Source organism: Ammospiza caudacuta, chromosome 18 (assembly GCF_027887145.1).
Source record: "Ammospiza caudacuta isolate bAmmCau1 chromosome 18, bAmmCau1.pri, whole genome shotgun sequence".
NCBI classification, from domain to species: domain Eukaryota; kingdom Metazoa; phylum Chordata; class Aves; order Passeriformes; family Passerellidae; genus Ammospiza; species Ammospiza caudacuta.
In genome coordinates, this window is record NC_080610.1 from 1,980,991 (window position 1) to 2,008,801 (window position 27,811).

The 27,811-nt window shown below is 54.4% G+C and overlaps 3 protein-coding genes across 7 annotated transcripts in view; 2 read left to right on the plus strand and 1 right to left on the minus strand.

Moving 5' to 3' along the window:
* AIFM3 (apoptosis inducing factor mitochondria associated 3) overlaps nucleotides 1–11,572 on the plus strand; it is a 64,860-nt gene extending 53,288 nt beyond the window's left edge. For 2 of the 5 annotated variants that reach the window (XM_058816542.1, XM_058816545.1), the window contains exons 10-20: nucleotides 47–177; nucleotides 1,267–1,382; nucleotides 1,712–1,783; nucleotides 2,108–2,171; nucleotides 3,220–3,296; nucleotides 4,133–4,250; nucleotides 5,127–5,225; nucleotides 5,800–5,875; nucleotides 9,525–9,629; nucleotides 10,812–10,832; nucleotides 11,325–11,572. In XM_058816542.1, the coding sequence (XP_058672525.1) occupies nucleotides 47–177; nucleotides 1,267–1,382; nucleotides 1,712–1,783; nucleotides 2,108–2,171; nucleotides 3,220–3,296; nucleotides 4,133–4,250; nucleotides 5,127–5,225; nucleotides 5,800–5,875; nucleotides 9,525–9,629; nucleotides 10,812–10,832; nucleotides 11,325–11,364 (919 nt within the window). In that variant the 3' untranslated portion in view covers nucleotides 11,365–11,572. Of the gene's footprint in view, nucleotides 1–46; nucleotides 178–1,266; nucleotides 1,383–1,711; nucleotides 1,784–2,107; nucleotides 2,172–3,219; nucleotides 3,297–4,132; nucleotides 4,251–5,126; nucleotides 5,226–5,799; nucleotides 5,876–9,524; nucleotides 9,630–10,811; nucleotides 10,903–11,324 lie in introns of those variants that run through there. The other 3 variants (XM_058816543.1, XM_058816546.1, XM_058816544.1) reach the window with 2 other exon arrangements.
* Nucleotides 11,573–15,922: 4,350 nt separating this feature from the next.
* Nucleotides 15,923–17,548, plus strand: LOC131565588 (transmembrane protein 17B-like). Its single transcript, XM_058816550.1, has 4 exons — nucleotides 15,923–16,040; nucleotides 16,306–16,409; nucleotides 16,794–16,907; nucleotides 17,267–17,548. Exons 1-4 carry the CDS (start codon nucleotides 15,923–15,925, stop codon nucleotides 17,546–17,548), a joined length of 618 nt encoding a protein of 205 aa, XP_058672533.1.
* Nucleotides 17,549–18,635: 1,087 nt separating this feature from the next.
* Nucleotides 18,636–27,608, minus strand: P2RX6 (purinergic receptor P2X 6). Its single transcript, XM_058816549.1, has 12 exons — nucleotides 27,435–27,608; nucleotides 27,186–27,330; nucleotides 26,916–26,987; nucleotides 24,815–24,890; nucleotides 24,319–24,412; nucleotides 23,959–24,039; nucleotides 23,081–23,222; nucleotides 22,796–22,905; nucleotides 21,642–21,735; nucleotides 19,972–20,037; nucleotides 19,191–19,268; nucleotides 18,636–18,812 (listed from the first exon to the last, which is right to left on the minus strand). The coding sequence occupies exons 1-12, from the start codon at nucleotides 27,557–27,559 to the stop codon at nucleotides 18,636–18,638; spliced, it is 1,260 nt and encodes a 419-aa protein (XP_058672532.1). The 5' UTR covers nucleotides 27,560–27,608.
* Nucleotides 27,609–27,811: the final 203 nt, after the last annotated feature.

Genomic DNA, 27,811 nt, shown 5'->3' on the forward strand with positions numbered 1-27,811 from the left:
ATACAGAGTTGAGAAAAGCAGCTGTATCACCCTCAGTGTTTTCCAGGCCCAAAACTCTCAGCTGCAAAGGTAAGGAGATGGAAAACGTTTTCAACATCCGGACGCCTGAAGATGCCAATCGTGTGGTGAAGCTGGCCACGAGCAAGAATGTTGTGATCGTGGGAGCATCCTTCCTGGGTGAGTGCTGGCCTGGCCCGTGGCCCTGTCCCAGCTCTCCACCTCTGCCTGCAGATGGGGAAAGTCCTTTGCCCAGTTTGTCACTGCCCACGTAGAGGTAACACTCCCATGAAATTGGATCTGGGGTAGTCCAACCTCCAGCCCCAGGTGGGTGTAAGGACATCTCCATGCCAGAGAAATTGATTTTTCAAAGAGACTGAGCTGGCATGGGCATAGCTATTGCTGTCCCAGTCTGAAAAGTACATGGCAAGACAAGTACTGGTGCTCATGTGGGTCCAAATCTGGTATGTCTAGAGTTGGCTTCAGTCAGGAGAGGCTTGTTGGTGGATGGGAGCCTGTGGGATTTTTCTCTTTTATATTTCAGTAGTGTGGTAAATTTTTAAAATGCACAGGAAAAGTCTTGTTTCTGTGATGATTCTTCTTTTTGCTTGATATGGTTCCAACAAAACTATTGTGGGTCCTAACAAAATAAGAGTGGGTCCTGCAAGCCTTAAACATAAATGGTTATTAGTCAGGAAATTTATTATAAGATATTAATGATTTGTTTTTCTTCCTTCATAAAAGATAAACTTGTTTTCATGGTTGAATCAATATGATCTACAGAAAAGCATGTGCTATGGGGGGCCAATTGCAAACTGCAGGTCATCAAAAAGATTTATTTCCAAAAAACCCTCACAAACAGAAGATGTCTTGGTGGAGGTTCCCATGCAATTCCCAGCACCAATATTCTACCATTCTGATGGGAGAAAACAGCTACTCCCAAGAGCAGTTTTCAGGCCATAGCTGAGGTTGTCCCAGCCGTAGGAGGAAGGTTTCCCTTGGCTGAGGTCCTTGTTCCATGTTTTGCCCAGGGCACTTTGGAATTTCCTGGCTAGTTCCTCCCTTTGGTCTTTAAAACCTGCACCCAAGAACACCTGAATTGGTGTGAGCCCTGGTGTGATCAGGCCTGGTGGCTCCCCAGTTCTCCCAGGAGTGCAGCTCCAGCCTCCCCATTTGGAGCAGGTGAGGCTGCTCCTCGTCTGCAGCCAGGGACACAGGGCAGTGCTGCCTGGACTAACATGGCTCTTTGGACCTGCTTCTCTTCCCCAGGGATGGAGGTGGCCGCCTACCTCGCAGACAGGGCCCACTCGGTGTCCCTGGTGGAGCTGGAGCATGTCCCCTTCAAGAAGTTCTTTGGGGAGAGGGTTGGCCGTGCTGTCATGAAGGTGACCTTGCTTTCCCATCTGGCGGGGGTTGGTAACAGAGCAGATTTTGCTTGTTTCACTTATTGCACTAATTAATTTACTTCACATTTATTGACAAAGCTGTGATGGCAGCAGTCAGTGAGAATGGACTGTGTTTCCCTGTCATGGTCCATGTGCTATGGAACACCTCTAGAGCCACGTTGGGAATGTGGGGATGCTGACCTCCTTAGCAGTGCAGGTTGAGACAAGCCTGCAAGGTGGGCAAGGCAGTGTAGGGGGCAGCAGGACATCAGGACCAGGGTGGTTCAGGGCCCTGATGTCCCCTGCTCTGTCCCTTGTCCCCCGTCCAGATGTTTGAGAACAACAGGGTGAAGTTCTACATGCAGACAGAGGTGTCGGAGCTGCGGGAGCAGGAGGGGAAGGTAAGTGGTGGGCAGGGGCTCCCTGGGGGCACTGCTGTGGCATCCCCCAGAGCTGCCATTCCCTTCCCTAGTTCTGCTCTCCCCTCTTTCCTATCCCTTGAAATTCATATTCCTGGATTTGGCCCCCAGGAGCAAATGTATGCCAGTGTGGTGTGTGGGGTGACCCCATTGATCCCACTCACCTCCTGCTGCTTTTCTAAGGAATTATGGTCAATTTGCATTTCACAAATGAGGTGAGCTGCCAGCTTGGCTTCCTGCTGCTACAGAGGGGTTTTGTCCCTAAAATAGCTCTGATGTGCCCCCTGCCCCTTGTGTCTCCTGCAGCTGAAGGAGGTTGTGCTGAAGAGTGGCAAGGTGCTGCGTGCCGACGTCTGTGTCGTGGGTGTTGGTAAGGGCTGTGTGGGGCAGAGCACGGAGGGGGGGCAGGAAAGAATTGCAGGGGACGTGGCAGCAGAAGATCACTGGGGCTGAGTGGCATGGGGGGGCTGGCAGTGTTCTGCTAGTCCTGCTGGACTACCACACATGAGTCTGCATGTCTAAAAAAGGCATTTCTAGAGCCCCCACAACAAAATGCAACTGAAAATATATTTCAGAAGTAATCCATTTTTTTTCTAGAAAAAAAAAAAAAACATTTAAAGCAGTTTCATCCTCTCAAACTGTTTTTTATTAAATCTTCCCCAAAATGAATTTTTAATGTGTGTTTTTTTAATTGCTGCTGACAGCAATCAAAAATGTATCCTATACTATAAAATAAAAGAAAATATCCCAAAGAATATGATATATTTCTATATATGATATATTTTGAATATGATATATTTTTAATTGCTGCTGACAGCAATCAAAAATGTATCCTATACTATAAAATTAAAGAAAATATCCCAAAGAATATGATATATTTCTCCTTTACACTTCATGGTGGTGGTGGGGAAATTCCCTTTCCTTCCCTCTTCAAAATGCTGTGGACTGGAAGAATCACAGAATTGATTTAATTCTGGTTTTGTTGTTTTATTGACTACTCTGATTTGTGAAGAGGTTAGAGATAAAAAAAAAGAAAAATTAAAAAAGGAGAAGGAAGGTGAAAGAAATGCACAGACTGGGGGGAGGCTGTAGAGCCCTGGCTGGAAGCTGAAAGGTTCCCTTTTAAATACAATATTTTTCAAACTATCTATAAAAGAGAATGAAATTGAAAATCATCCCTTAGCACTAGAAAAGGGCGGTGGACAGGCTACAGTGATGGCTTGGGCAGGACAGGGATCCTGAGGGGCCAGAGGCAGTGGGGGCTCTGTAGGGTGCCTGGCCCTGCTCCACACTCCCAGAGCAGCTGCTGCCTGTCCCTGGGGGCAGCCCCCCAGTCCTGGCATGAGGAAAGGCCTCAGGATCAGCCCCAGGGCTGTGGAGCACTGGACGCTGCAGCAGCAGCCTTTGGCTTCCCCCAGGTGCAGTCCCAGCGACAGGCTTCCTCAAGCAGAGCGGCATCAACATCGACTCCAAGGGCTTCATCGTGGTCAACAAGGTGAGCCCAGGGGCAGCCCCTGTGGGAGGGAGGGCAGGAGGAGCTGGGTCAGCTCTTTTGATCTTGAGCTTCCCTGGGGCTCCAAATTGCTGCCACAGGGGCTTTTCATGGCTTTTTATCTGCCAAGATTGGCAGAATTGGAATTTTTAAATTCTTTGGGTTCGCCTGTGCTGAGCCAGGAATTGAACTCAATGACCCTGGTGGTTGCCTTCATCTCAGGATATTCTGTGACATGGCGAAATTCTGGAAGCATCACCAGGAGTGCCTGGGAACCCCCTGTGCAAGGGGCTGTGCAAACCCCAGACCTCGATGCTCTGGCTTGGGTCTGGCTCTGAGCTGTCCTGGAGTGGTATGGATATTTAGAGGGGAAAAAATTGAGATAGATACATCTTTTCAAGGATCCTAAAGGATCTCATCCTTTCTCCCCACCACCAGGGACTGTGATGGGAGGAGCAATGTTGGAGCCGGTGGGTGTTGGTGCCTTGGGCAAAGGAGCATGTCGGGAGCCTGGGGCTCAGTGCCATGCAGTGCTCATCCCTGCAATTAGCTGTGCTCTATCAGCCAACACCAATGAGCCCCAGACTTCTGAGAGAGGCTCCAGGACACCAGTCCATGTGTCTTTTTATTGGATAACCCACTGAGGGATACTGTAGGTCCCTGCATGTGCGTTCTCATTTGAAAGCGAAGAAGGCTGAGTGAAATCTCCCATGGGGGTCCCACAGCCAAGCAGAGATTTTCCCTGTGTTCTGAGGACTGTGGCGGCTCTGGACTGCTCCAGCTGTGGAGTTTCTGTAGGGTGCCAACCCCACTCATGCCACCTCTGTTCTCCCCTGCAGATGATGCAGACCAACATCCCAGGGGTCTTTGCTGCTGGAGATGCTGTCACATTTCCATTGGCCTTGAGGAATAACAAGAAGGTGAATGTCCCCCACTGGCAGATGGCCCACATGCATGGTAGGTACTTTGCAGAAAAGAGCCTTTTCCAGATTCTCAGGAAATTTCCAAACCCTCCAGGGCAAGAATGAGACAGTGGCCAGCAGAGAGACTGGGTGGTTGTATTGGACATTTTGAAGCATGTGTATCTTATGCCTTCATGTGTCAGCATTCTTGCCAAGCTTTGCCTAACAATGCCTCATCGCCAGCACAGAGGAGCCCAGGGACAGGCTTTCTTTCCCATATTCCCTTTGCTCCCTGGCACTGCTGCAGGAGCCTGCTCTATTCCTTGCCCCAGGACACTTGGGAGCTCACATCCTAATGCCAGGCTGGGCTCAGGTTCCCAGCTGGGCTTCCCACACTGCCAGGCTGGCCTGGGAGTGCTCAGCAGAGCTCCAGCCCTTCTCGCCTCTCGTCAGCCTGGAACCCCTGGTGTGATGGACTGCCCTCATGGCCACAGTCTCACAGAGAGGTTTCAGAACCACAGTTCCAAAGTCAGCCTTTGGACACCTCTCCCATGTCCAGATATGCTTCTGCAGCAAGGACCGTACCCCAGCGGTCTCCCTGCCCTCCAAGGGTTTGTCCGTCCCATCCCCATCTGGGTAGGAGCTCAGCACACTCTCAACCCTGTCACTATTGCACAAGCTGGGGGGAAAGAGTCTCATGGGTACGTGGCTCATGGCAGTGGAGGTGACAAGGAGGAGATGCACCATGGGAAGGAGTCTGAGCCCATCCTTGTGTGCTTCCTGCTTTGTCTTGGTTGCTGTGTGGGTTTTCTCAGCAGCAGTTTTTTGTCTCCCTGTACTCTGTGACTGCTGGTGTTGATGCTGTGGCCTGAGTGCAGAGCCTGGAGCTTGCCCTGGGGTGGCAGTTCCCCCATCCTGTGCTCTCTTGCAGGCCGCATCGCCGCGCTGAACATGCTGGCCCACGGCACGGAGATCAGCACTGTCCCGTACCTGTGGACAGCCATGTTTGGCAAGAGCATCCGATACGCGGGTAAGGGGCTCCCTGGGGCTGCTGAGGGTTTGTGCTGCTGGAGATGCCCTGGGACAGAGAAGCCAGGGTCACCTCCTTCACTGTGAACCCTCCCCACCGACCTCTGCCACAGGGCTGCTTCCCTGCCTGGCTTCTGAAGAGGTTCAGAGTCTCCTCTGAAACCCATCTGCCATGAAGTGCACTTCTCTAAACAGCATGGAGGATTCACTTAAATTAGATATTGGCAAGTAATTCTTCCCTGTGAGGGTGATGAAGCCCTGGCACACGTTGCCCAGAGAAGCTGTGGCTGCCCCATCTGTGGAAGTGTTTAAGGCCAGGTTGGACAGAGCTTGGAGCAACCTGGGACAGTGGAAGGTGTCCCTGCCCATGCAGAGGGTGGGAACAAGGTGTTTTTCAAGGCCTCTTCCAACCCAAAACTCTCCTGTGATTCTGTGGTTTTTGGTACCTGCATCTCCTGGTGCTGGTATCTTGGTCACTGCAGCACATTCTCCATGTAGTGCTGGAATGAAACACCTTGTCTTAGAGCTGGATCTGGAGGAATTGCTGTTGATTTGACTTCTTCTTTGCCTTCCAGGTCATGGGGAAGGATTCGATGACGTTGTCATTCAGGGAGATCTAGATGAACTGAAGTTTGTGGCATTTTATACCAAGTAAGTGTTTTTCTTGTCCATATTCCTACACAGGCATTCATCTGAGATTGCTAGGCTGGAAAATAGTTTTCCCAGAGCTTCTGTCAGTCAGTTTTGTTCACCTCTGCACAATGAGTTTGTGGAACACTTATACAAGACCCTGGAGAAATGATGTTCTGATTGTACAACAAGTTAAAGTGGTCTTTGGGCCTGGTGTCTCTGCCCTTTGGTCTCATAATCTCTGAGAGCAGATGACAGCTTCTACTGGCAATTCCTATCAAATATTTCCTTCCCATCTAATCACCATCTTAATGATTTGTGACCAGTGCTGGACAGAGTGCTCAAGCATCACTGTTTCTGCTTCTGGTTTGACAAATTGAGCTCAAAAAACTCTTCTGTCTATCACAAGCTGTGAAGGTTTCAAGGAACTTGGGAGCTTTGTTATATCTGTAGTGAAACCCAGCTCCCCCCCAGGTTGGGACCCTCCCTGGGAGCGCATTCTTGAGATGTGTTGCAGCTGGGATGTGTTGCCTCAGCTGTTCTGGAGCCATGCTGGCTGTTTAGACTGGAAAGTCACTGCACCATGAATTTATCCCAAAAATATTTGCTGCTGTTTATTCTTCTGTTTCCTTTGTCCATCCCAGTCTGAAACCAGTGGCCACAGAACATCCTCATGCTGGAGCCAAAGGGGTTTCTCTAAGTGCTTTCTGATGTTAAGGATAGGGAGAGGGAAACCAGGGAAGCAAAGAGCTGCCCAGCTCAGCTGTCAAACACTTGGCAGCAGCATCCAGGGAGGGATCAGGAGGGAGCTCAGGACAGGAGCCAGCTGTCATCATCTCAGACAGGGCTCTGCTGACATCATCTCCCTGTCCCTCTGTCCCATCTCCAATGTACCCCATGCCTTGTCCCTCCCTGAGGGTGGCTCACTTGCCCGTGTCTCTCAGAACGGAGCCTGGTGGTTGGATGTGTGCATTGGGCTTGGTGTGGGGCTCACTGCATCACCCTGAGGATCCCCAGTGCTCACCCTCCTCTCCCTGGTACCTGCACACCTTGGGTAAACACCTGCTGCAGGGATGGGGCTCCAGCTGGCACCCAGGGACCTTTGCACACTGGATACAGCTCAGAGTGTGCTGGAACCTTGGTCAAAATTGCCTAAAGGGGCGGGTTCGTGCCAAGGCACCACCTGTGCTGGGGAGAGCTGCTGTGGGGATGTTCCCCTCTTGCAGTCTTTTCACATGAGAGCCTTTTACCTCTTCATGCCAACCTTAATTTGAAAGGAAACATCAGGTTGCTTTAATGAAACATCTGAGGAGGCTGTTCAGAGGGAATGCCCTGAACAAGGTGCATAATCCCTGCTCTGTGTGCCATGGTGGCTGCAAGGGACAGGGGCTGCCAGGGGACCTGGGCTTGCTGGGCAGACCTGGAGGTCCCTGCTGAGGCTGTGTTGTTCTGCCACCCAGGAGGGTCTCCCGGAGCTGGCGTGTGGGTACCAGGACGGCATTCCATGCTGAGAGCCGGAGGTACTGGGAAGCACTGGCTGGTGGGGGTCAGCCAGTGTGCCCCCCCCCTGCTTGGCTCTCTCTCTGTGAGAGGCTGCTGGAGCATTTCTTTCTCTTTTCTTTTTTGGTGGTGGTTCTTCTAGTTGGTGCTAATGCTCTTGGACAGAGGACAGTCCCAAGCTGACCATTTCCTCCTGCTTCCTTCTGCTGTGCCCACCCCGTGTTTGAACTCTTCTCCCCCTGGTCCTCCTTAGTTGTTGCAGGAACCACTGGTGGTTCCCGCTCCTACAGCTTGTCCTCAGTATTGGCTTTCACAATAAGGCTTCTTCTGCCCCAGAGTTTGAGGAGGAAAGCATTTTTCTCAGAGCTGTGTAGAGGCCAATAAAAGGCCCTGTGCTGGGAGGTGTAGGGGACAGCACTCTGCAAATGTCCCCGTGGCACACTGCCTTGACAACAGACTGATGTCCTCCTGCCCCTAAGATCTTGGAGACCAGGGAATTGCTAGAATTGCTGTGGTTGTCTTCTTCACGGTTCCCCACCTCTGTTATGTTCGACGCTGCATAAGAAGGGAAGACCATGTAGATACATTCACTGTGCTTCCCTCTTCCCTATGTCTTCACAAAGATTTCTGATTGCTACAAATCCCAGGTTTAGGATGGGAATTCTTGTTACCTTTGAAAACCTTTTGAAAAATAGGGATTCTTCCTGGCTTCCCCCATCTGTCTGACAAAGCGTTCAAAAGCTGCTGCTGATGCAGGGTGCTCCAGCTCACCATGAACTGTTTTGCAAAAGGAGCAGCTACCCTGTGTCCTGCTGACAGAAATGTCTGGGCTGCATCCACCTTCCTGGCTGGCCCCTTTGGGGTTTGGGGGTGAGCCAGTGGGCAGCTGGTGGTAGTACATCTTCTGGTTCCCTTGCACACCTTGGTTATTCATTGCTTGGAACAGCACATCTCCCCCTGGTTTTGATGGGTAGGTCTCTCCAACCACTTGGTGTTTCCCAGCTCTGCTCAGGAAACTGCTCTCCTTTATTTGCTATGAGCTTACTTAGGAATGGGAGTTTTTTGAAACAGTCTGTGATGGAGCTGCCCCATGGCTTTGTAGACAGATGTGAGAGATAGCATTAACTTTTGTGGCTGCACAGGGCTGAAGTGTCCTCTGAAACATGGCTTTTGCTCTCCTTGTCCTGGAAATTAGGCATATATCCCTCCCCACCCGAGCTGATCTTTGCTCTGTTGATTCCAGAGCTCTTTGGCAGTTGATTCAAGAGCAGATCTTGGTTTAGTGGGTGCTTCTATTTTTCAGTTTATTCAACAATATCACCAGAGTTTAACATCTTACCCACACATCTTCCCTGATCTCACATTGTGCATTCAGTTATCTCTTCATGGTCAGGCTTTGAAGGTTTAACTTGGATTGACCTCGGCAAACTCCACATAAGAACCGCCCTTCTTATTTGCCTGTGACCTTTAGCCAAAGCTCCTCCAGCAGTTTTACATCCTCTTCCTTCTCCTTCATTTGTTTTCCTCTCAGCCTTTGAGGCTGCATTGGGATCCTGCTAGGGGAACAGTCAGCCAACCTGGACATCCCATATACAGGGGGATGTCCTTGCTGGGGCTGTGGGACCCAGGGCTTGGGCACCCCAGCTGTGCCAGTGCCTGTGGAGCAGCTCCGAGCGGGGCACTCTGCCTGTTCACAGGTAGGGATCAGGAAGGGGATGTGGAGCATCCCAACTGACTGTTCCACAGGGAAATCCTGACCACCTGCCTCTCCACTCCCTCAGCACAGGGCAGCAGCGCAGGGATCACAGCTGGGCATCCTTCATGTTGTCCAGGTTTTTATCCACCATCAGATCTACCTTTGGTGGTGATTTCCCACGGATGCCAGAGTGGCAGACCTGTGTCCATCACCCAGGCACCCTGGTGATGCTCATGACATCATTGTCAACATTGGTAGGACCAGTGGGGCCTGCTGTGCCACTCTATACCCTCTCCTGATCCTTGTTCCAGCCACCTTTTTCCAGTCCCTGTGGTGCTCATACCTTGGGGTCAGGCCTGGCTCTGGAGCGGGTGCTCCTCTTTGCCTCCCTCTTCTCTCCATCGTGGTGGGTTTTGGGTGGTGGGACTGTGCCCATCCAGGCTGCCCTAACTGCTCTGCTCTGCCCGGCCCCAGGAGTGACGAGGTGGTGGCTGTGGCCAGCATGAACTACGACCCAATCGTGTCCAAGGTGGCCGAGGTCCTGGCTGCGGGCAGGACCATCCGGAAGCGTGATGTGGAGTAAGTAGACAGGCAGTGGGAAGTGGCAGTGCCAGGGCAGAGGCTAAGCACGGCCATGGGGTGCTGGGCAGAGCTGAACCTTTCACACTGATCCGTCTCCATGCCCCTCTTGCATCTCCCTTCCTGTTCTGCTTCCTCCATCCCCCCTGTGCTACCTCCCAGCTGCCTCCAGGTCTGGCATCCCCCACACATGGGGTTTGTCTTAAACACCAGGACCCAAATCCTTGCACAGACAGGATGGGATGGGAATACTCTCTGCCTTTCGGCACTGGCACATCATCAAGGAAGCAGTGCTGGATGTTGGGGTGCACCTGGGCACCCAGTCAGTCAAGGAGACCAGCAGAGAGGGACTGGGTGTGTGGCCTGTGCATAGCCCCCTATGCACAACCCAGCCCAAAGAGCTGATGGAGCCAGTATGCCGGCCTGTGCTGTCTCAGCTCCAATTCCTTGGAGGGGACCTCATAGGCAAAGGACATTTTTCTCCCTTCACTGTGTTTTTTAGACCATGCAGAAGAAAGAGCATAGCTTTGTGCTGAGGGTGGGTGCTGGAAGGCAAATTCCAGGGAGGTGATAACAGCTGGGAAGAGGCCTTTAGAGTGGGAATCAGAGCTGCTGAGGAAATGGGGGTCCCTGTTCCAGGGGTGTTTCCACATCTGGAATAAAACCAGATATTTTCAAAAGCTCAGGGAGAGGAGCACTCCCAACCCCCAGGAAGCTTTGTGTCTCAGACTCCCTGGGCATCCCTGGGATGGGGAGCATGTCGTGGGCCCCCTCAGCTGAGACAGGGTTCATAAAATGACAGAATAGTTTGGGTTGGAAGGGACCTTAAAGCCCATCCAATTCCACGCCCTGCACCCTTCCCTCTCACTATCCCAGATTGCTCCAAGCCCCATCCACCTTGGCCTTGGACACTTCCAAGGATGGGGCCAGAGATTCTCTGGGCAGTCTGTGCCATGGTCTCACCACCCTCAAAGGGAAGAATTTCTTGTGCCATCACCCCGGCTCATCGGGAAATGGTTGCTGGTGTCCCACTTTGTGACTGGGAGGGAGGTGGCATCTTGTGGCTATCCTGGGGGTGGGGAGGAGCTGCTGGGACTGTGGTGGGGCTCAGGGGCTCGAGGAAGGCAGATTAAACCTGAATATCTTCTCTCTCCTTGTCTCCTGCTGCTTTCACAACTTCAGGCTGTTTGTTCGTCACGGCAAGTACGTTCGGTTTGGGGTCCTGAGTGTGCTGGATGTGAGGGGCTGGCAGGAGGGACAGCTACCCCCATGACTGGGCCATATCCCTAATTCCCATGTGGAGACACTGGTTATGGGGCGGGTGTCCTCATTTTGCATCCCCCTCACATGTGGGGCAATGCTGGGTGATAGGGCTGGGGCTGCCAGGAGCCACATGCGGCACAGATCCTGTTGGCTGGCACCTTGCTTGGCTGCGGTTTGGCAGCTTTCCATGGACTTCCAGCTGAAGGGCAGCTTTTAAGTATAAATAAGTAAAATGTTTGAACTCAGTTTTACACAGAATTGAGGACCTGCAGGTGACTTTTTGGACAGTTTAGTGACATATGTGAGGGCAGAGGAGGCAGCTGATTGCTGGGATGGACACCAAGTACTGGACTAGAGCCAAGGCACACCAAGAGCATTTGCCTGTGCACGTTGAGAAATCCCTCACAGCGTTGTTGTTTTGCTCTCTTTTAGAACTGGAGACATGTCGTGGCTAACAGGGAAGGGCACCTAAAGCCACGGATGGCTGAACTCTCCTGATGCTGCACTCGCTGTGGGGAGATGGGACAGCAGCTCCATGGCCTGGTGGGAACCCCATGGCTCAGCCATTTCCCTTTGAGACCTTGATGAACCTGCCTTCAAGTCTTCCAGGAGGATCTCACACAGCTCCTCTGCCCCTGTGCCTGCTGGGCTGGGGATGGGGCTCTGCTGTTGCAGTTGCTGTGGAATGCTGGAAAAGCAGCCCGCAGAGAGCGTGAGGCTTGGCACTGGCAGTGGCAGTGGGCATGGGCGCCATACGGCTCTGGATGCTGCCATAGGGCTGAGGGTCCCCAGGCGGGTGTGCCCCACGCATGTCCCTCACTCCCATAAGCAGCACGAGTGCCTTTGGTTGCTCCTGTGCTTTCATGCATGATGCTCCTTTCCAAGTTCTCTTTGCTCCCAGCAGAGCTCCAGCGCGCATCCCTGCGGAGCCTGACATCCGCTCCTTGCCTGCACGGCTGCCGCTTTTGCCACAGCTCTCCCTGTGCCCACCCACCCCCGGGGGCATCTGGGTGGGCCAGGAGATTACACTGGGTGATCTCTGTGCAGCTGGTGCTTGTGTTGTCCAGGCTGGTCCTGTGCAGCCCCACCAGTAGAGGTGGGTCTCTGTCCATGCTAAGGGCTCTGGAGCTCATCAGTCCCCATGCCAGAATCTCCTGTACTGGAGCAGCCAAGGGACTGGGATTCGTTCCCTGTCTCCTGGGGCTTGGTCTGGGCTGGGGCACTGGCAGCTCTCGGGCCCATTGCCGGAGTGCATTGCAGGGGTACTTGAGAGCTGTGATGGCTCAGCTGCAGCCCTGGGCTGGGTGGCCACCCTTCCAGCCAGCCTTGAGATATCTCTCCTTAATGCTCTCATGGGATCAGTGCTGTTGCTGAGGTGTTATTCGAGGAAAAGTAGCTGGGGGAGCATTTCTGGCTGTCCATTCTCTGGCACATGTCCAGTGTAGACAATCCTGCATAGCCCACCATGCTCGTACTCTGCTGTCCTGTTTCTGGCCCCATGCTGAAGAAGAGCCATGTCTCCAGCTCAGGAGTGGACCTGGCCAGCCACAGTCCAGAGTCCATCAGCCCAGCAGAGTGGGGGTTGAGAGTCCCCCTAGGAGAGACTCCAGTGCTTTGTTCTGGGGGCAACTCCTTCCCCAGCAGTGTTTTACCCTGAGTCCCAAACAAGAGGATTTATATTTTTAATTTGATTCACCCCCTGTGAATTAAAGCAATACTATTCTTGGGGTCTGGGTCATTTCTGATTCTTTCCAAGACGTTGGGTCACCTCTGCATGTTGGCCAGGTTGTTCAACAACCTCTTCTCTGGAGACTTCCCACCTGTGTCCAGCTCACCTATATTTCCAGTATTTCAGATCTTGGCTGGGTAGAAATGCCCCAGTGTCTGTCACATCTCTGGTTGGTCTCTCCTGGTTTCACTGCAGAGCTTTTCCCAGATGGAATGACCAGGAGGGGTGGTACCAGCATGTGCACTCTCCAGCACACATCCTGCAATGAACAGGGACCATTGTGTGTCTGCTGGATCCACAAAGCGATGGGAACTTGCAAATCTCACCTCAGGCTCTGAAAGACAAATGTCAGTATTCCTGTCCACAGGTCCTCCTCCAAGGGCAGGGGTGGCTGGAGCTGCTCAGATCTTGGTGCCCCAGGCAGGGCTCTTCCAGGATGGCCTAGGGTGGGGGCACTGCCCAGGTGGAGGCAGCTGCCCAGGTGCTGCCTCAGCTCTGCCCACTACCCATAAAGATCTGGCTCTGTATCCTGTGTCCTGCTGGTGAGATAGTTGGACTCAGCTTTGGTAGTTCCCCAGGGGACCCAGCTGGAGTGCCAGGGGACTCGGGCACCACAGGGTGGCATTCCCTTCAGCTGTGTGTTTTCCTCAAGTTCTCTGTCATATTCTCCATGCTGGGTGAGACTGGCAACTCCCCCAGCACAACTTTGCTACACTGGGGACACAGTGGCAGAGCACTTTGTTTTTCAGGAAAATGCTTTTTGACCTCCTTTGCCTCTGATGGGGCCTCATCCAGTATTGGGCATGAGTTGCATAAAATGGGCATCACTGCCATGTTCACAGGGCTGAAGACCATTCAGGGGCTGAGGAAGGACCTTCTGTCCCAGCCCACAGCTGCAGTGGGGGTAACAAGTCCCAGTCCCTGCTTTTTACGGAGGAGTTGTTTCAACCAGGGCTGGTAATATCACCCATGACTCAAGAAATCCCAGTCACCACTGTAGCTTTCCTTGGGACGTGTGTCAGGTCATGGACAGGGCTGGCTCAGATGGGGATTGCTCCTCTGCACAGGTGTGGGGTGGTGTTGAACCTGGGACTCCTTATCCAGTGCCTTGGCAAATGCTGCCTGGTGGTGAGTCTGTCCTGGAGCTGGGCAAGCCTGGGTTGTGTTCTCTGCCACCTTTCCAGGCCTGTCTTGCAATCTCTAATGCCAGGACAGAAAGTTTCCATCTCTTCTTAATAAACTGCCTGTTCCCATGAGGAATGAGAGCCCAGCTGGGGCACATGCCCCGTGTCATTACCTCCACCAGACTGCCCAGGTATAATCTCAGTTGCTCACCTTGCCTGCCCATGCAGACCCAATGCCCCCAGATCCTGAGCTCTCCACCAGCTTCTGCTCCTCAGATTCTGGGGCCGTGTCTGTCACCCTGCCCATGTCTCACTTGTGTGCTGGCAGGACCTGGGGGACAGCTAGGGCTTTGCCTCTGCCCCATGCAGCTGAGACCCCATCTGGAGAACTGCATCCAGCTCTAGGGTCCCAGCACAGGAAGGACCTGGAGCTGCTGGAACAAGTTCAGAGGAGGCCACAGAGATCCTCTGAAGGCTGGAGCCAGGCTGGGAGAGCTGGGGGTGCTCACCTGGAGAGGAGAAGGCTCCAGGGAGAGCTCTGAGCCCCTTGCAGGGCCTGAAGGAGCTCCAGGAGAGCTGGAGAGGGACTGGGGACAAGGGATGGAGGGACAGGACAAGAGCAAGTTGGAACATTGGGAAGAAACTGGGATATAGTGAAGAAATTCTTCCCTGTGAGGGTGGGCCAGCCCTGGCACAGGGTGCCCAGAGCAGCTGTGGCTGCCCCTGGATCCCTGGCAGTGCCCAAGGCCAGGCTGGATGGGGCTGGGAGCAGTCTGGGATAGTGGAAGGTGTCCCTGCCATGGCAGGGGTGGGATGAGATGAGCTTTCAGGTCTCTTCCAAGCCAAACCATTCTGTGATCCTACAACTTCAGCTAGTCAGATGCTGGTCTAACCATGCTTTCAATCCCTGATGGTTTGGTTTTGGCAGAATATGGCAGTGAGCTCTGCAATTTCACTTTAGCTTTATCCAGGAAAAGAATCATCTCTTTCTTTGGTTTCTTGTGTTCCTTGACAGTTCCTGGCCCTTTAAGGACCTCATTTATAGCACTTGCTCCCACTATTTGAAGCAGCTTCTCTGATGCACCTTATGGGGTGAGTTGGAGGCTGAAGATCATGAGGTGAGACCAGATCTGTTGGGTAGAACTGACTGACACTTATAGAGTGTGTCCAGAGAAAGCAACAGTGCTGGGGAAGGGGCTGAAGCCCCAGGAGAGGCTGAGGGAGCTGGGCAGGGGCTCAGCCTGGAGCAAAGGAGGCTCAGGGGGCCCTTGTGGCTCTGCACAGCTCCTGACAGGAGGGGACAGCCGGGGGGGTCGGGCTGTGCTCCAGGGAACAGGGACAGGAGCAGAGGGAACGGCCTCAGCTGGGCCAGGGCAGGCTCAGGTTGGATATTGGAGAATATTTTTTCATGAAAAGGTTTGTCCAGCTTTTATACAGGCTTCCCAGGACAGCAGTGGAGTCCTCATCCCTGGAAGCGTTCAAAAAAATGTGTAGATGTAGCACCTGGGGACATGGTTTAGTGGTGACCCTGGCAGTGCTGGGATAATAATTTGACGTGATGATCTTAGAGGGGTTTTCCCACCTTGATAATTTTGTGATTTCAAACTTGAAGTTCCTGAAGAACCTTTTCCTCTCATTCACCTCTGGCTCAGCCACCCTCTAATACATCATCCCCCACTTCCCTCCAGCACCCCTGAGCCTGGATGGGGCTTGAGAAACTCACAGTGATGGGTAACTGCTCCATGAACTTGGAGGCCTTGAAGAAGCATTTCAGGTGAAGAGTACCATCCTCTCATGAGGCATCCTCATCTGTCAGGGCTCTTTGAGCAGTATTTGTGTTGATAGAGCCTTGCTGCGAGAGGGTGCAGTTGCTGCAAGTCACAGTGACAGGTACAAGCTGCTGTCACCCCCTGGAGATGCTGCTGAGGGGAGATGCTCTGTGACTTGTGATTTCCTGGCAACTCCACCTTGTGATTCCTGCACGGGCTTGGTGTTCCAAGGTGGGAATTCTTTCCCAGATCCCCCTTCCAGATCAGCTGCCCTGTCCCCAGGGAACCAATGGCCGCGTGGCCCTGCGCATTAGCCTGGCCTGTCACCTCACTGATTCCCTCCTGGCTAATCTGGGCTGAGCCGGGCTGGGCTGAGCAGGGCTCGGCTGCTCACAGGGCTCACAGCCCATGGCTGTGCCCACCCCGCTGCCCCCCAGCCTGCGCCGGGGCCTGGTGGCCTTCAGTGGCTCCCTCTTCATCAACAACAAGACGTGGGACAGCGGCACTGCCTCCAGCTCTCAGCCAGGTATGGGCACGGGGCTCTGCAGGGAGGGCTTGGGAACAGGGGCTGTCTGTCCATCCCCATGGCCCTGCTCTGCACACACCAAAGCCCCAAAGGGTCCCTGAACCCACCCACCAGGGAGGGGAGCAAAACTAAGAACATTTGCTGCAAACAGCTGCTTGTGGGAGCCAGGGTCTGTTGCTCCCCTCAAGCTGTGAGGGGGGTCCCTCTGGGCAGGGGGACCCCGGGGCTGGTGAGCAGCCTGCCCATCCCTGCCTGTCCTGCCTAGCTCACAAGGTGCTGTCCAGCCTGCCCCTCCAGGTGATGCTCTACTTCAATGTCTACTACTTCCCAGTCTGGTGCCTGGCTGAGGGGATTATGCTGCACCTGAAGGTACCATCCCATGGGGCACGCAGGGATAGGGGGAGCTGCTCCTGCCATGTCTCCCTAGGCATGGGTGGGGGACAAAGGGGGCAGGAGACAGAGGAGCCTCTTCAGAATTAATGGATCCCCAAAATGCCCTGACCCCCAGGAGAAAAGATTGGTCATCTCTGCTAGAGATAGAAATCATGAACTTTCCAGGCAGGAATGGTCAATATGGGGGGGAAGAGTAGGCAGAGCTGGGCACCAGCATGGTGAGAGCTGGCAGAGCATGGAGAGCTGGGTATGGGGAGGAGGGCACAGGGAGCTGGGCATGGAGAGCAGGGAAGGGTGCACAGGGAAAGGGAAGCTGGGCACGGACAGCTGGACTTGGACAAGGCTGTGCCCCCATAACAGTACCACCTGCTGCCGTGGCACTATCAGTTCCTGCTGGTCACAGCCTTCCTCATCCTCTCACTGGCTGAGGGCTCCCGCCTCTACCTGGGCTACCTGGGGAACCTCCAGGAGAAGGTAAGCACTGCCTGCCCTGGCCCAGCCCAGCTGGGGGAGCTGGATATCCCCTCGCTTAGGAGCCATGTGCCCGTCACTGTCCTTTCTCTGGAGGTCTACCTGGAGCTGTCCTAGAAAAGAATCGTGGGTAAAGGCATGACCTGGAGAGAGGGGATGAAGGGGACCCATTTGCCCTCCTGCTCTGTCCCTCCACGGGGGGGTTTGACAGCATCTGACCATAGCTCAATGGAGCAGGGACATCCCTGGTCCCCGGGTTCCAAGGCCAGCAGAGGCTAAGGCAGGAGCCTCCAGGGGCAGAGAGGGTCCCCCCGGGCCACCACTGCCTCCTTGCCCTATCTCAGCAGGTTCTGATCCTGCAGGTGCCTGAGCTGGCTGGGTTCCTGCTCCTCTCCTTTCTGATCCAGCTGCCCCTCCTGCTCTTCCTGCTGTCAGACAGGCAGGTCATCCACCTACCGCTGGAGGTGCCCCTGCACAGCTTTTTCCTGGCCTTCCTCCTCCTCGAGATCGTGGCTGCCTTCCTGGTGCTGAGGACTATGACCAAGCAGCTGGCGGCACAGTTCTACCTGCGGCAGTTCCAGGAGGGTGGCAGGGCCCGGCTGGAGCCTGGGGGCACAGGAGGACAGGCAGCCGGGATGGGCTGATGCTGCATGACCCCTCCACCCCACACAGCTGGTCCTGGCAAGGAGCATTAAACAGTGCTCAAACCCACAGACACTGTTTCTGAGCTTTGTGGAGGCCCCAGAACAGCACCCAGGCACAGCCCAGCTCATCCCTGCCTTGCACTAGCTAACACGGCCTGGGAAAAGTGGAGGCAGGGGTCAGCACCTCTGAAATGTTCCGGCTCACCCCAGGGCTGTGCCTGTCCTTGCTGAGCATCAGCCCTGATAGGAGGCAGCAATCAGGGTGCAGGAGCCACTGCAACCCCCTAGGAAGTACCAGCCCAGGGCTGGAACTTAAAACGTGCCTCCTAAGCCCTCCCTGAGCTTCCCAGGGAGCTTCTGAGGATCCAGGTGGCCTACACGAAGCCATCCCAGCTGGAAGGGTGCCATGAGGTGCAGGAGCAGCACTCCACAACCTTCAGTCCCTCGGGGCTAGAGACAGAGCAAAACCTCTTCCCACTTCCAGAACAGCTTTATTCCATTGCATCCCTGTTTTTCAAGGGAAATCAAGGCCCATTATCACTGGAACATGTAGAAATGCAAAATGCTTTAAGCCTCGTGTGCCGAGAAGGAGCAGCTGCTCCCCAGCACCCTCTGGAGGAGCTCCGTGGGCAGCTGTGCCCCAGCCCCGGCTGTCAGCGCTGGGAGCTGCCCCTGGCATGGCTTGGTGCTCCAGGAGCCGAGAGCTGCTGCTGCTGCTGCCAGTGCTTCTGCAGGGAAGGCAGGCTCCAACCCCAGCAGTGCCCACCTGGGCCAGCACTGCCCTCCTCCACAAGGGCTGCAGCCGTGTCCCCATCGGATCTACCTGCAGGTGGCTCTGCAGGGAAGGGCGTTCGTGGTGGAGCGTTCCCGATGTACCTAAGCTGTGGCCTTAGGCTTACCTTTAGGGGGTCTTGCCTGCAAAATGAACAGGGACATCAGTATACAGCAGGCATGGAGGCATCCCAGGTGGCCCTTGGCTACTCTGCTTGGTTCCATGCAACCAGATTCACCGCCCTTCCCACTATGGATTCGAGATCAGGCATTAGGAAAGTTTCCCCCTCATTGGATGGAGCAGCTTTGGGACAGTTCACCAGGAGAGATGGGGGATCTCAGCCCTCAGAGGCTCCAAAGACTTGGCCAGACAAAGCTGGAAATGACCTGAGGCAGGGCTGCCAGCTCTTCTGGTCTGTAGGGGCCTCCCTGTGACTCCCTGATTCACTAGGGCAGTGAATTCCCACAATGTAATCATGCTTAGCACATGAACCTGTCAATGAACCACAGATCAGGATGTACTCTGAGGAGCTGGCACCTCTCTGCACGGGGTCCCATAAGATTCCCTTTGGAAGAGGATGAAAAGCACGGAGCTGGGTCAGTTTTCCAGGTAAGGTCTCCATGGTGACCCACTGATGGATGGTTTGACAGTAGCTGAGGTCATGGTGCAACTTTCCCTGACTCCCAGCACCAGCTGGATCCCTCTCCCAGTTCAGACTAGCAATCAAGACCAAAAGTTGAAAACTAAGAGCTGCTCCACCAGGTTTTCCCCTGATCTTGGGAACTGAGTTTTAACCAAAGGGCAGAAAATCATTAAATCCAAAATGAGTCACTTCAAAACCTCCTCTCTCCCATGTGGCCCTCTCCTTACCTCTTCAAACTTCTCCTTCCAATAAAGGTCAGCCTTTGCATCAAGGTAGAGCAGAACCAGGTCACAGACCATTGTAGCCTGGAGACAGACAAACATTGAAGATGGGAACCTTCCCACAGCAATGCCTGGCCTTCCATCCTGGCTCCCCCTGAGCCCTGCAGCCAGCTGTGGGCATTTGCTGGGGCAGTGAGCCAGGCCTGTCTCCAGCCAGCTCCACTGGCCCCTCTCTGACCCAGCCTGCTCCCAGGAGCTGCACAGGAGGTCAGACAGGATCCCCAGGCTGCAATGGATGGGCAGGGAGGGCTGTTCCAGCACCTTCACAGTCACATATGGACTGGGATGAGCGTGTCAGGGGGGAAAGGGGGCACAGGTGGGGGACCTCCCTGTTACTCTGCTGGAAGGGAAGAGCCACAGAAGGGCTCCACAAGGGGCTGCCTCACCATAGTGACAGGAGACTGCATCCCTTCAGTCAGAGGAGAAGCAGAGAGGAGCTGCTCTCTCCTGCCAGCAGCATCCCAGTGATGCTGTGTCCCAGGATCCACACATAAACCTGACCACCATGAGACGTGACTCTGCTAGCACTCAGCATCCCAATGCAGTGGTGTCATTGCTGACGGTCACAGGGAGACCTGAGCTGACACCCTGCCAGACCATCTCCCCTGTGTGCTGGCTGCCACTAAGGAAGCCTTGTGCCAGGCAGGCAGGCAGGCAGGGAAACAACTGAGAAGTGGCAATTCCCAAGGCATGGACCAAAGGAGAAGAGTGTATCTGGAGTACTCACAGCACCAAAGAAGGCGATGCTGGTGCCACAGCTCACGGCAGTAGGAACAATGCTGAACTTCCCAGCCTGGTGAGAAACAGTGCAGGGGCAAGAGAGAGGGTGAAGAGTGGTCAGAGGGGTGAGAAGCTTGTGGGCTGAGCCTTGCAGGGCAGCATGCTCAAAGTCAGGAGGTGCTGGAAGGATCCAGGGATACTTCCCCATGCTGATTTGTAGGAAATGCAGCTGTACTGACTCCAACCCCCTTTGGTTGTCAAAGAAGGGACTGAGGTGCCTGATGACCTGGAAGCAGCAGAGGTTACTGTGACCCACCTGCTCCTGCAGGCACAGCAGGAACTTCCCTTTGCTGCAGCTGCCACTTATAGAACCACATCCCAGCAAACACAACCCTGATGTGATGTATCCCTCCCTTCGCAAATGAGTCTGGTGGTTTCTCTTCTGGCTGTTCTCTCCTGCTCCACAGCTCCTGGACCTGCTCTCTCAGCCTAGAAGTGGTACACCCTGTCCTGCACTGTGTGCTTCACCTTCTTCAGGTACAAAGGGCACTGCTGAACATGAAAGACCAGCTGTGGACATCTCTCAGTGTGGGAAGTGCTCTCAGCACAGCTCCCTCTTTGGAAAGCTAAGCACTGAGTTTGTGAGTGATGCTGCACAGAGTAGCATCAACAATCTTGGAACCATGGAATTGGTTTGGGTTGGAAGAGACCTTAAAGCTCATCTCATTCCACCCCCTGCCATGGGCAGGGACACCTTCCACTACCCCAGGGTACTCCAAGCCCCATCCTACCTGGCCTTGGACATTTCCAGGGATCCAGGGGCAACCACAGCTTCTGTGGGCAACCTGTGCCAGGGCATCATCACCCTCACAGGGAAGGATTTCTTCCCAATATCCCAACTAACCCTGAGAAGCTATTCCCTGTGTCCTGTCCCTCCATCCCTTGTCCCCAGTCCCTCTCCAGCTCTCCTGGAGCCCCTTCAGGCCCTGCAAGGGGCTCTGAGCTCTCTCTGGAGCCTTCTCCTCTCCAGGTGAGCACCCCTAGCTCTCCCAGCCTGGCTCCAGAGCAGAGGGGCTCCAGCCCTGGAGCAGCTCCATGGCCTCCTCTGGGCTCACTCCAGCAGCTCCAAATCCTTTTGTTGAGGACACCAGAGCAGGTGCAGCACTGCACTTGAGCAGGGCAGAGAAGCAGAATCCCCCTTTACCTCCTGCCCACAGTGCTGAGGAGGAGTGCAGGGCACAGGGCGTTTCCGGGCTCTCAGTGCATATGGCTGGGGCATATCCAGCCTCAATCACATCACACCTTTTCCCCCCGAGGGTACTTTTAATCAAGAAGGGATTAATTGTCCAGGTTCAGTAGAGTTCACGTTGATCTTTGTCAGGGTGCTCCCACCATAAGACTGTCAGAGGGACACCCTGAAGCCAAGCTCACCTTGCCTACTGAACACTCCATGGCCCCCATGCCAGACCCTCAGAGAGGGAACTCCCCCCTCTCAGGGCATTACCAAAAGGTTTTTCTTCAAACAGGAGAGACTGTTTTCTCCTGCTTGCTTAGAGAACTCTGGGAAGAAGTGAAGAGTTCACCCAGGTGGGGAGAAGTGAGGGCAGCAGAAACCACGGGGACAGGGTGGGAGCCGTGGTGTGAGGAGTCAGCCCTGGGGTGGGGAGCTCCCGGTACCTGGCCGTGCACGGAGAGGTCAAAGCGGATCCCATAGAGCTTCAGCAGGTTCCGGTAGAGCTGCCGCTGCGAGCCCCAGTAGTAGGAGGCAGTTCTGTGGGAGACAGTGGGATGGCTCAGAAAGGCACGGAGGGAAGGGGGTGCCAGTGCCAAAGGATTGCTGGGCCTCTGGGTTCCTGCGTGTCCTCCAGGCTGGGGACTGGGCACACACGTGCAGTGATGACTCACTGGCACCAACAGTGGGCCATCAGCATCCCCTCAGCATCCAGTTTGGGTCACTGGCGGGTAATGCCCTGCTGCGCTCCAAACACAAAAGAGCTACAAAGCCTGGGAATTGCCACAGCAACCCTGTACTGAGCAGCCATTTCCCAATGCCTTAAAGGTGTCTAAGATCATTAAGTCCAAACAATTAACCCAGCACTAACCCATGTCCCCAGGTGCCACATCTACAGAGCTTTTGAATCCCTCATGCAATCTAAACACTCCCTTAGTGCAACTTCAGGCTGTTCCCTCCAATAAGGCTCCTTGTTGGGCCTGGGAGCACAGCCCGGCCCCCCCGGCTGTCCCCTCCTGTCAGGAGCTGTGCAGAGCCACAAGGGCCCCCTGAGCCTCCTTTGCTCCAGGCTGAGCCCCTGCCCAGCTCCCTCAGCCTCTCCTGGGGCTCCAGACCCTTCCCAGCTCCGTTCCCTGCCCTGGACACGCTCCAGCCCCTCCAGGTCTCTCCTGTCAGGAGGGTCCCAGAGCTGCCCCAGCACTGGAGGTGCCTCAAAAGTGCCAGCACAGATCAGGTGCCCTTCGCCTTCCTGCCCACCTGGGCACACCTGGGTTCACATTCATCTTCAGGTCCTTTTCTGCCTGCACTTTTCCAGCCACTCTGCCCCAGCCTAGAACATTCCATGGCATAATCTGGCATTTGACCTTGTTGAACCTCACACCACTGGCCTCAGCACATGGATACAGCCTGTCCATTCCCTCTGCAGGGCTTCCTGCCTTCCAGTAGATCCACACTCCCACCCAGCTCAGTGTCATCTGTGAACCGACCGAGGCACACTGCCTGTCCCTGCTGCTCCTTTCAGCATCCATCAGAACTGAAATCTCAAACTGCCATGTGCTGATCCCACAGGCCTGTGTGGCCACTGTCCCAGCATCCTCACCTGAAATTGTACCTCATGTCCTGCAGGCTGAAGGAATACTGTGGTTGGCACTGGGTAGCGGGGTGGTCCAGGTCGCAGTTCCACTCGATAAGAACTCTGATGCTTCCCCCCTGCAAAACACATTTTATTCCAGGAGAAGCATGGAATCAGATTAGATGAGTCATTAACTGTTCAGACATTCCCAGATCACATATTCCCTTAGCATTTCAGGTCAGTCCTCTGCTTCATGCTCGCATCCTTGGGGAATTTTGAATTGCCTTCCATAGTTGTATAAAAAACAAGTACCAGCAGTGCGAGGTCTCCAAAGTTCTGTCCAGCTGCCTCCACCATGTCACGGACACGGAACACAGGGCAGGAGGGGTTGAAGACTGGATCATATGTGCAGCTCTTGAAATAGCTGGGGTCACTGGTTTGTAAAGTGTTGCACCTGAGACAGGAGAGAGGGGAGGCAGGGCTGTGGGAGGTCATGGAGCCCAGCTGTGGGACTGCAAAGGGGACCCTCCCATTGCATTGGGCCTGCCAGTGCTCCTGCATCAGCGGGGGGGACAGTCAATGCCTCGCCTAAAGCCTCAGATGGAAGAGGGTGGAGACAAACCAGCCCAGAGGAATCTCACATGGAGTTATCCTCTATAGCACGTGCCATGGCCTTCCCTTCCACCTCTTTGTGCTCCTTTGTTTCTTCCCAGCACCCAGCTCTGGTCTCTGCTATGGTAACAGCAGGGACAGTTCATGCCATATCTCCTGCCATGGTAAGGCAGCACAGCCTGCGTGCCTGGAACTGTGGGGCCAGTGCAGCCCTTTACTTGCCTTCTGTGAAACCACTTTGCAAGGACTAAAAGACAAAACTATTAGTTTCACTTCCAAATGAGAGATTGGGAATGGCTGGCCTTGTCCAGCTCTCTGCAGTGCTCTACATGGGCAGATGGACACCAGTCCCTCTCTCTGAGGTGTCCCCATCCCACTGCTCTTAGAGCTGCACACCCAGGACAGCTGAAGTGACCTGTGTGCACCTCAACACCTGTCCTGCCCTGACTGCCCCAGCACCACCTGCCCTGGGTGCCACTGGTTCCACGACTGCTTCAGCTCCTCAGCCCCATCACAGGCTCAGTGCCAAGGCTGGACCAGGCTGCATGCTCAGCCCAGCTGGGAAGTACTGTACTTACTTGGAGAAGTTAAATTTGGTGAAGTGGACAGTATTTTTTATAAAAAGAGTGAAATTCTCTGCCTCAGCCAGAAGAGGATTCCTAGAAAACAACCACCAAGAAAGTCAAGTCTTGCACAGTGGCCAAGGCCCTATTTCCCAAGCTCTGCAGTCTCTCCTGCAACCCCAAGATTTTGGCTACAATGGACAGGTGCAAAAAATGCTCTTGGGTGACGCCCTCTGAGTTTAACTGACCAGAAAGTCAATGTCAGAGGTCTCTCAGAGCCTGGTTGTCCCTTGGGCATATGTGGTCAGACTCCTGGTAACACAGAGGGAGAGAGCCAAAGCTCCCAATATCTGCTGTCTCCTCGTGTGTGATTACCTGGGCAGGGTGCTATTCTCCACAGGACACCAGCCATAGATCTCACAGGTAGAATGGGTGGCATTGAACATCAAACATTTCCCAGTTTTTATCCCTAGAAACAAGACAATATAAGACAGGCTGAGAGAGTTGGGGTTGATCACCTGGAGAAGACTTTGGAGAGATATCAGAGCCCCCTCCAGTGCCTAAAGGGCCTTCAAGAGAGCTGGAGGGGGACTTGGGACAAGAGCCTGGAGAGACAGGACACAGGGAAGGGTGTCCCAGTGGCAGAGGCAGGTTCAGTTGGGATATTGGGGAGAAATTGTTCCCTGGCAGGGTGGGCAGGCCCTGGCACAGGGTGGATCCCTGGCAGTGCCCAAGGCCAGGCTGGACACTGGGGCTTGGAGCAACCTGGGATAGTGGAAGGTGTGGAAGGGGGTGGAACAGGATGAACTTTAAGTTCCTTTTTAACCCAAACCATTCTAGGATTTTATTTCTTTAGCAAAACACACAGTACCATTGCCATGAACCACAGGGTTTCCCACGGGACAATCTGCATCTTCTGTGCACATCCCGTCGAGGACAGAGGGACTCTGGGAGGGACAGAGAGAGGTGCTGTCACTGTGCTGTGCAGCTGCCTGAGGCCATGCTGTCTCTCCCCTGCATTGTTGCACTGCTGCTCTTGCTTCTCCAAGTGCTCCCCAGACAGGAACATCCACCAGCCTCTAGCCAGTCAGAAGAGAGGCATGTCCAAAGGGCAATCAATCTCTCCTCTCCAGAGTACTTGTGTCCTGCTGCTCAGTGGCAGAGGAAGCCTCAGGAGCTACCTCAGACCTTCCAGATGGAACTGGGAACCAGCACAGAGGGATTCAGGAGGGCCCTAACGACTGAGCCCGTTAAGCACCTTGTAAAGTACCATGATGAATTCCCTGGGGAAGAGCTTAGTAGACCCTAAACCTAGCATGACACAAGTTTTTCAAGAGACCTTCACCCTTACTCTGGACCTACCTGATTGTCAGGAGCAGTAAAAACCTCTTATTCAAACACAGAAAGATGATCATAGCTGGGGAAACGCCATTAACACCTCCCCCATCTAGCCCAGGCCATAACAGGAGTCACCAGCTCATCAAAAACCCACTCCCCAAGCTCTGAGGACACAGAGGCCCAAATGCTGGGGGGAAATCCTCTGTTATGTGCTCAGAAGTGGGGGTCTGTTCAGGCCTTCCCTGGGCTGCCCCAGCACAGCCATTCATTCAGGTGTAAAACCTACCAACATGATCTTAGAGGAGCAGTATCTTTGGGCTGGGTAGGGTCTGCTAGGGATCTGGAATCATTATGGGATGCAGGAGAACATCTGGGGATTGCACCAGGTGTTTAGGGAATGGGAGGAAGAGAAGGCATGGGAAGGAGGGAACTTGGTAGTCTGAAAAGGAACATAAAGGGATAAAGGATGCAAAGTCTTCAGTGCATGTACAGCTGCTGAAAAAGCTCAGCTCATATTCAATGCTGCCTCTGGCCATAGACAAATTCATCTGCCAGCACCAAATACTCTGGTCATCAAGAATATTAAGGCAACTCAAACTCCCTGCAAAGCCAAAAGCTGCCACTGCTAAATATTCAAAGCTTTCCAAATATGAATGTCATCTACAGTCCCAGTGCCAGGAACTGAGGAGCTCTTGGAGACTAGCACAGGGTGTAGGCTGGGACAGGCACCCACACACCCCAGCTCTGGAATGGAATGAAATCCTCAGCTCTGTGTGTCCTCGGCTTGCACACTGCAAACCCAGCACCCAGAGGTGCCTGTGGCTGCCTGGGAGAACCCCGAAATTCCCTACAGCAGTTGTCTTCCTCCCTGTTGGGACCTTAGGATTTCTCAGCATTTTAAAGATGGATCATTTGTGCCATTTTCCCCAACCCAAACCCAGTGTTTCTCCTCCTCTGCAGCATTTGGCCACAGCAGGAGCTGAAAGGACCATTAGGACAATTGGTGCTTGACTTGGGTACAAAGTGCCATCAGTGGTTCAGCTTAAAGGACATTTGCTCCCATCTGCTGAGCTGGGTTCAGCCTGGGAGAGCTCAGCAGAGGAGCTGGCCTGACTCCAGTCTTAAAGGGAAGAATTCTACCAGAGAACATAATCAATTAAGTGTGGGATAGCTGGAAAACCATCTAGACCTCGTGCTCTGTTCCTCCTAAAAATAGGACACTAAGATGGACCCTAGTACTGCAGCAGGGAGCTATCAAGGAAACATGACACAGGTATCCATGGATTGTGTGTCAAGGCATCCTCTTGTTCAAGGACAGCAGAAAGCCTGGAATAGTCATACAGTGCCAGCACACAAAGAGTTCAGAGCTGGAGAGGCCCATGTCCCCTGTCCTGGCCAACAGAAACAGTTCTGGTAGAGCATATGCATACACATCTTGGCTAATGAAGGTAGGACAGAGCAAGTGCAGATGTGCTGGGGAGCACTATGACCGAGTATGAGGGGAATTGGGTTTTGTGGGAATATAAATCCATTTTCCCTTTTATCTGGTCTTCCACTGGGTTCTGCTGAGCAGCAGAATCACTGGCTCCATCTCAGCCCCGTGGGGCCGGGCTGGGGCAGGTCCATTCACTCACCTCGGGGCAGGTGCCTTGGGTTTGCTGGACTGTGGCGATGAAATGGGTCACCAGGAAAAGCACATTTTCTCCCTGGGAAGCAAGAAGGTGCTGTCAAAGGGAGGCTGACACCAGGGTGGGTCCAAGGGGACGCCCTGCGACACCATGGGCAGAACAGGCACTAATTGACTTGCCAGGACTTTGGGAGACCTGTGGTATCCGCGGCATCCCCTTGTCGAGATGACTGACCGTATGTGTGACCTCCCTGTCCCACCCGGGGCCCGGCCGTACCTGCGGGGGCCAGGTGAGATCTGCAGCGTCCCAGAGCCGCCGGCCCGCGGCCTCGGCGACCGCCGCCCCCTTCACCTTGGTGACCACGGCGACACGCGGGGCTGTGTCGCGCTCCTGGTACCCCTTCCGCAGCAGCAGCACCCACCTGCGGATGTGCGGGGGGCTCTGAGGGAGCTCCGGCCAGCCCGAGGGCCGGGGGCATGTCCCTGCCCCAGCGGGGAGCGGCCAGCCCGAGGGCACGGTCCCTACCCCAGCAGATAGCCGAGCGCGCTCAGCTGCAGCAGCCGGTGCAAGAGCCCCACCCGCCGGTTCCGTGTCAGAGAGAACTTGGCAGTCTTGTAGTCGAGCAGGGACCCGCAGGGTGGGCCCGGCATGGTGGCACCGGGGGAAAAGGCGGGCACGGTGAGGATAGCGGCACTGAGGGCAGAGGCGGGCACGGTAAGGATAGCGGCACTGAGGGCAGAGGCGGGCACGGTGAGGAGAGCGGCACTGAGGGCAGAGGCGGGCACGGTGAGGAGAGCGGCACTGAGGGCAGAGGCGGGCACGGTGAGGAGAGCGGCACAAGGACGGAAAGGCGGCCCCGGGGCCAGCGGCCGCAGTCACTGCAGCCCCGCCCCGCCCCTCCC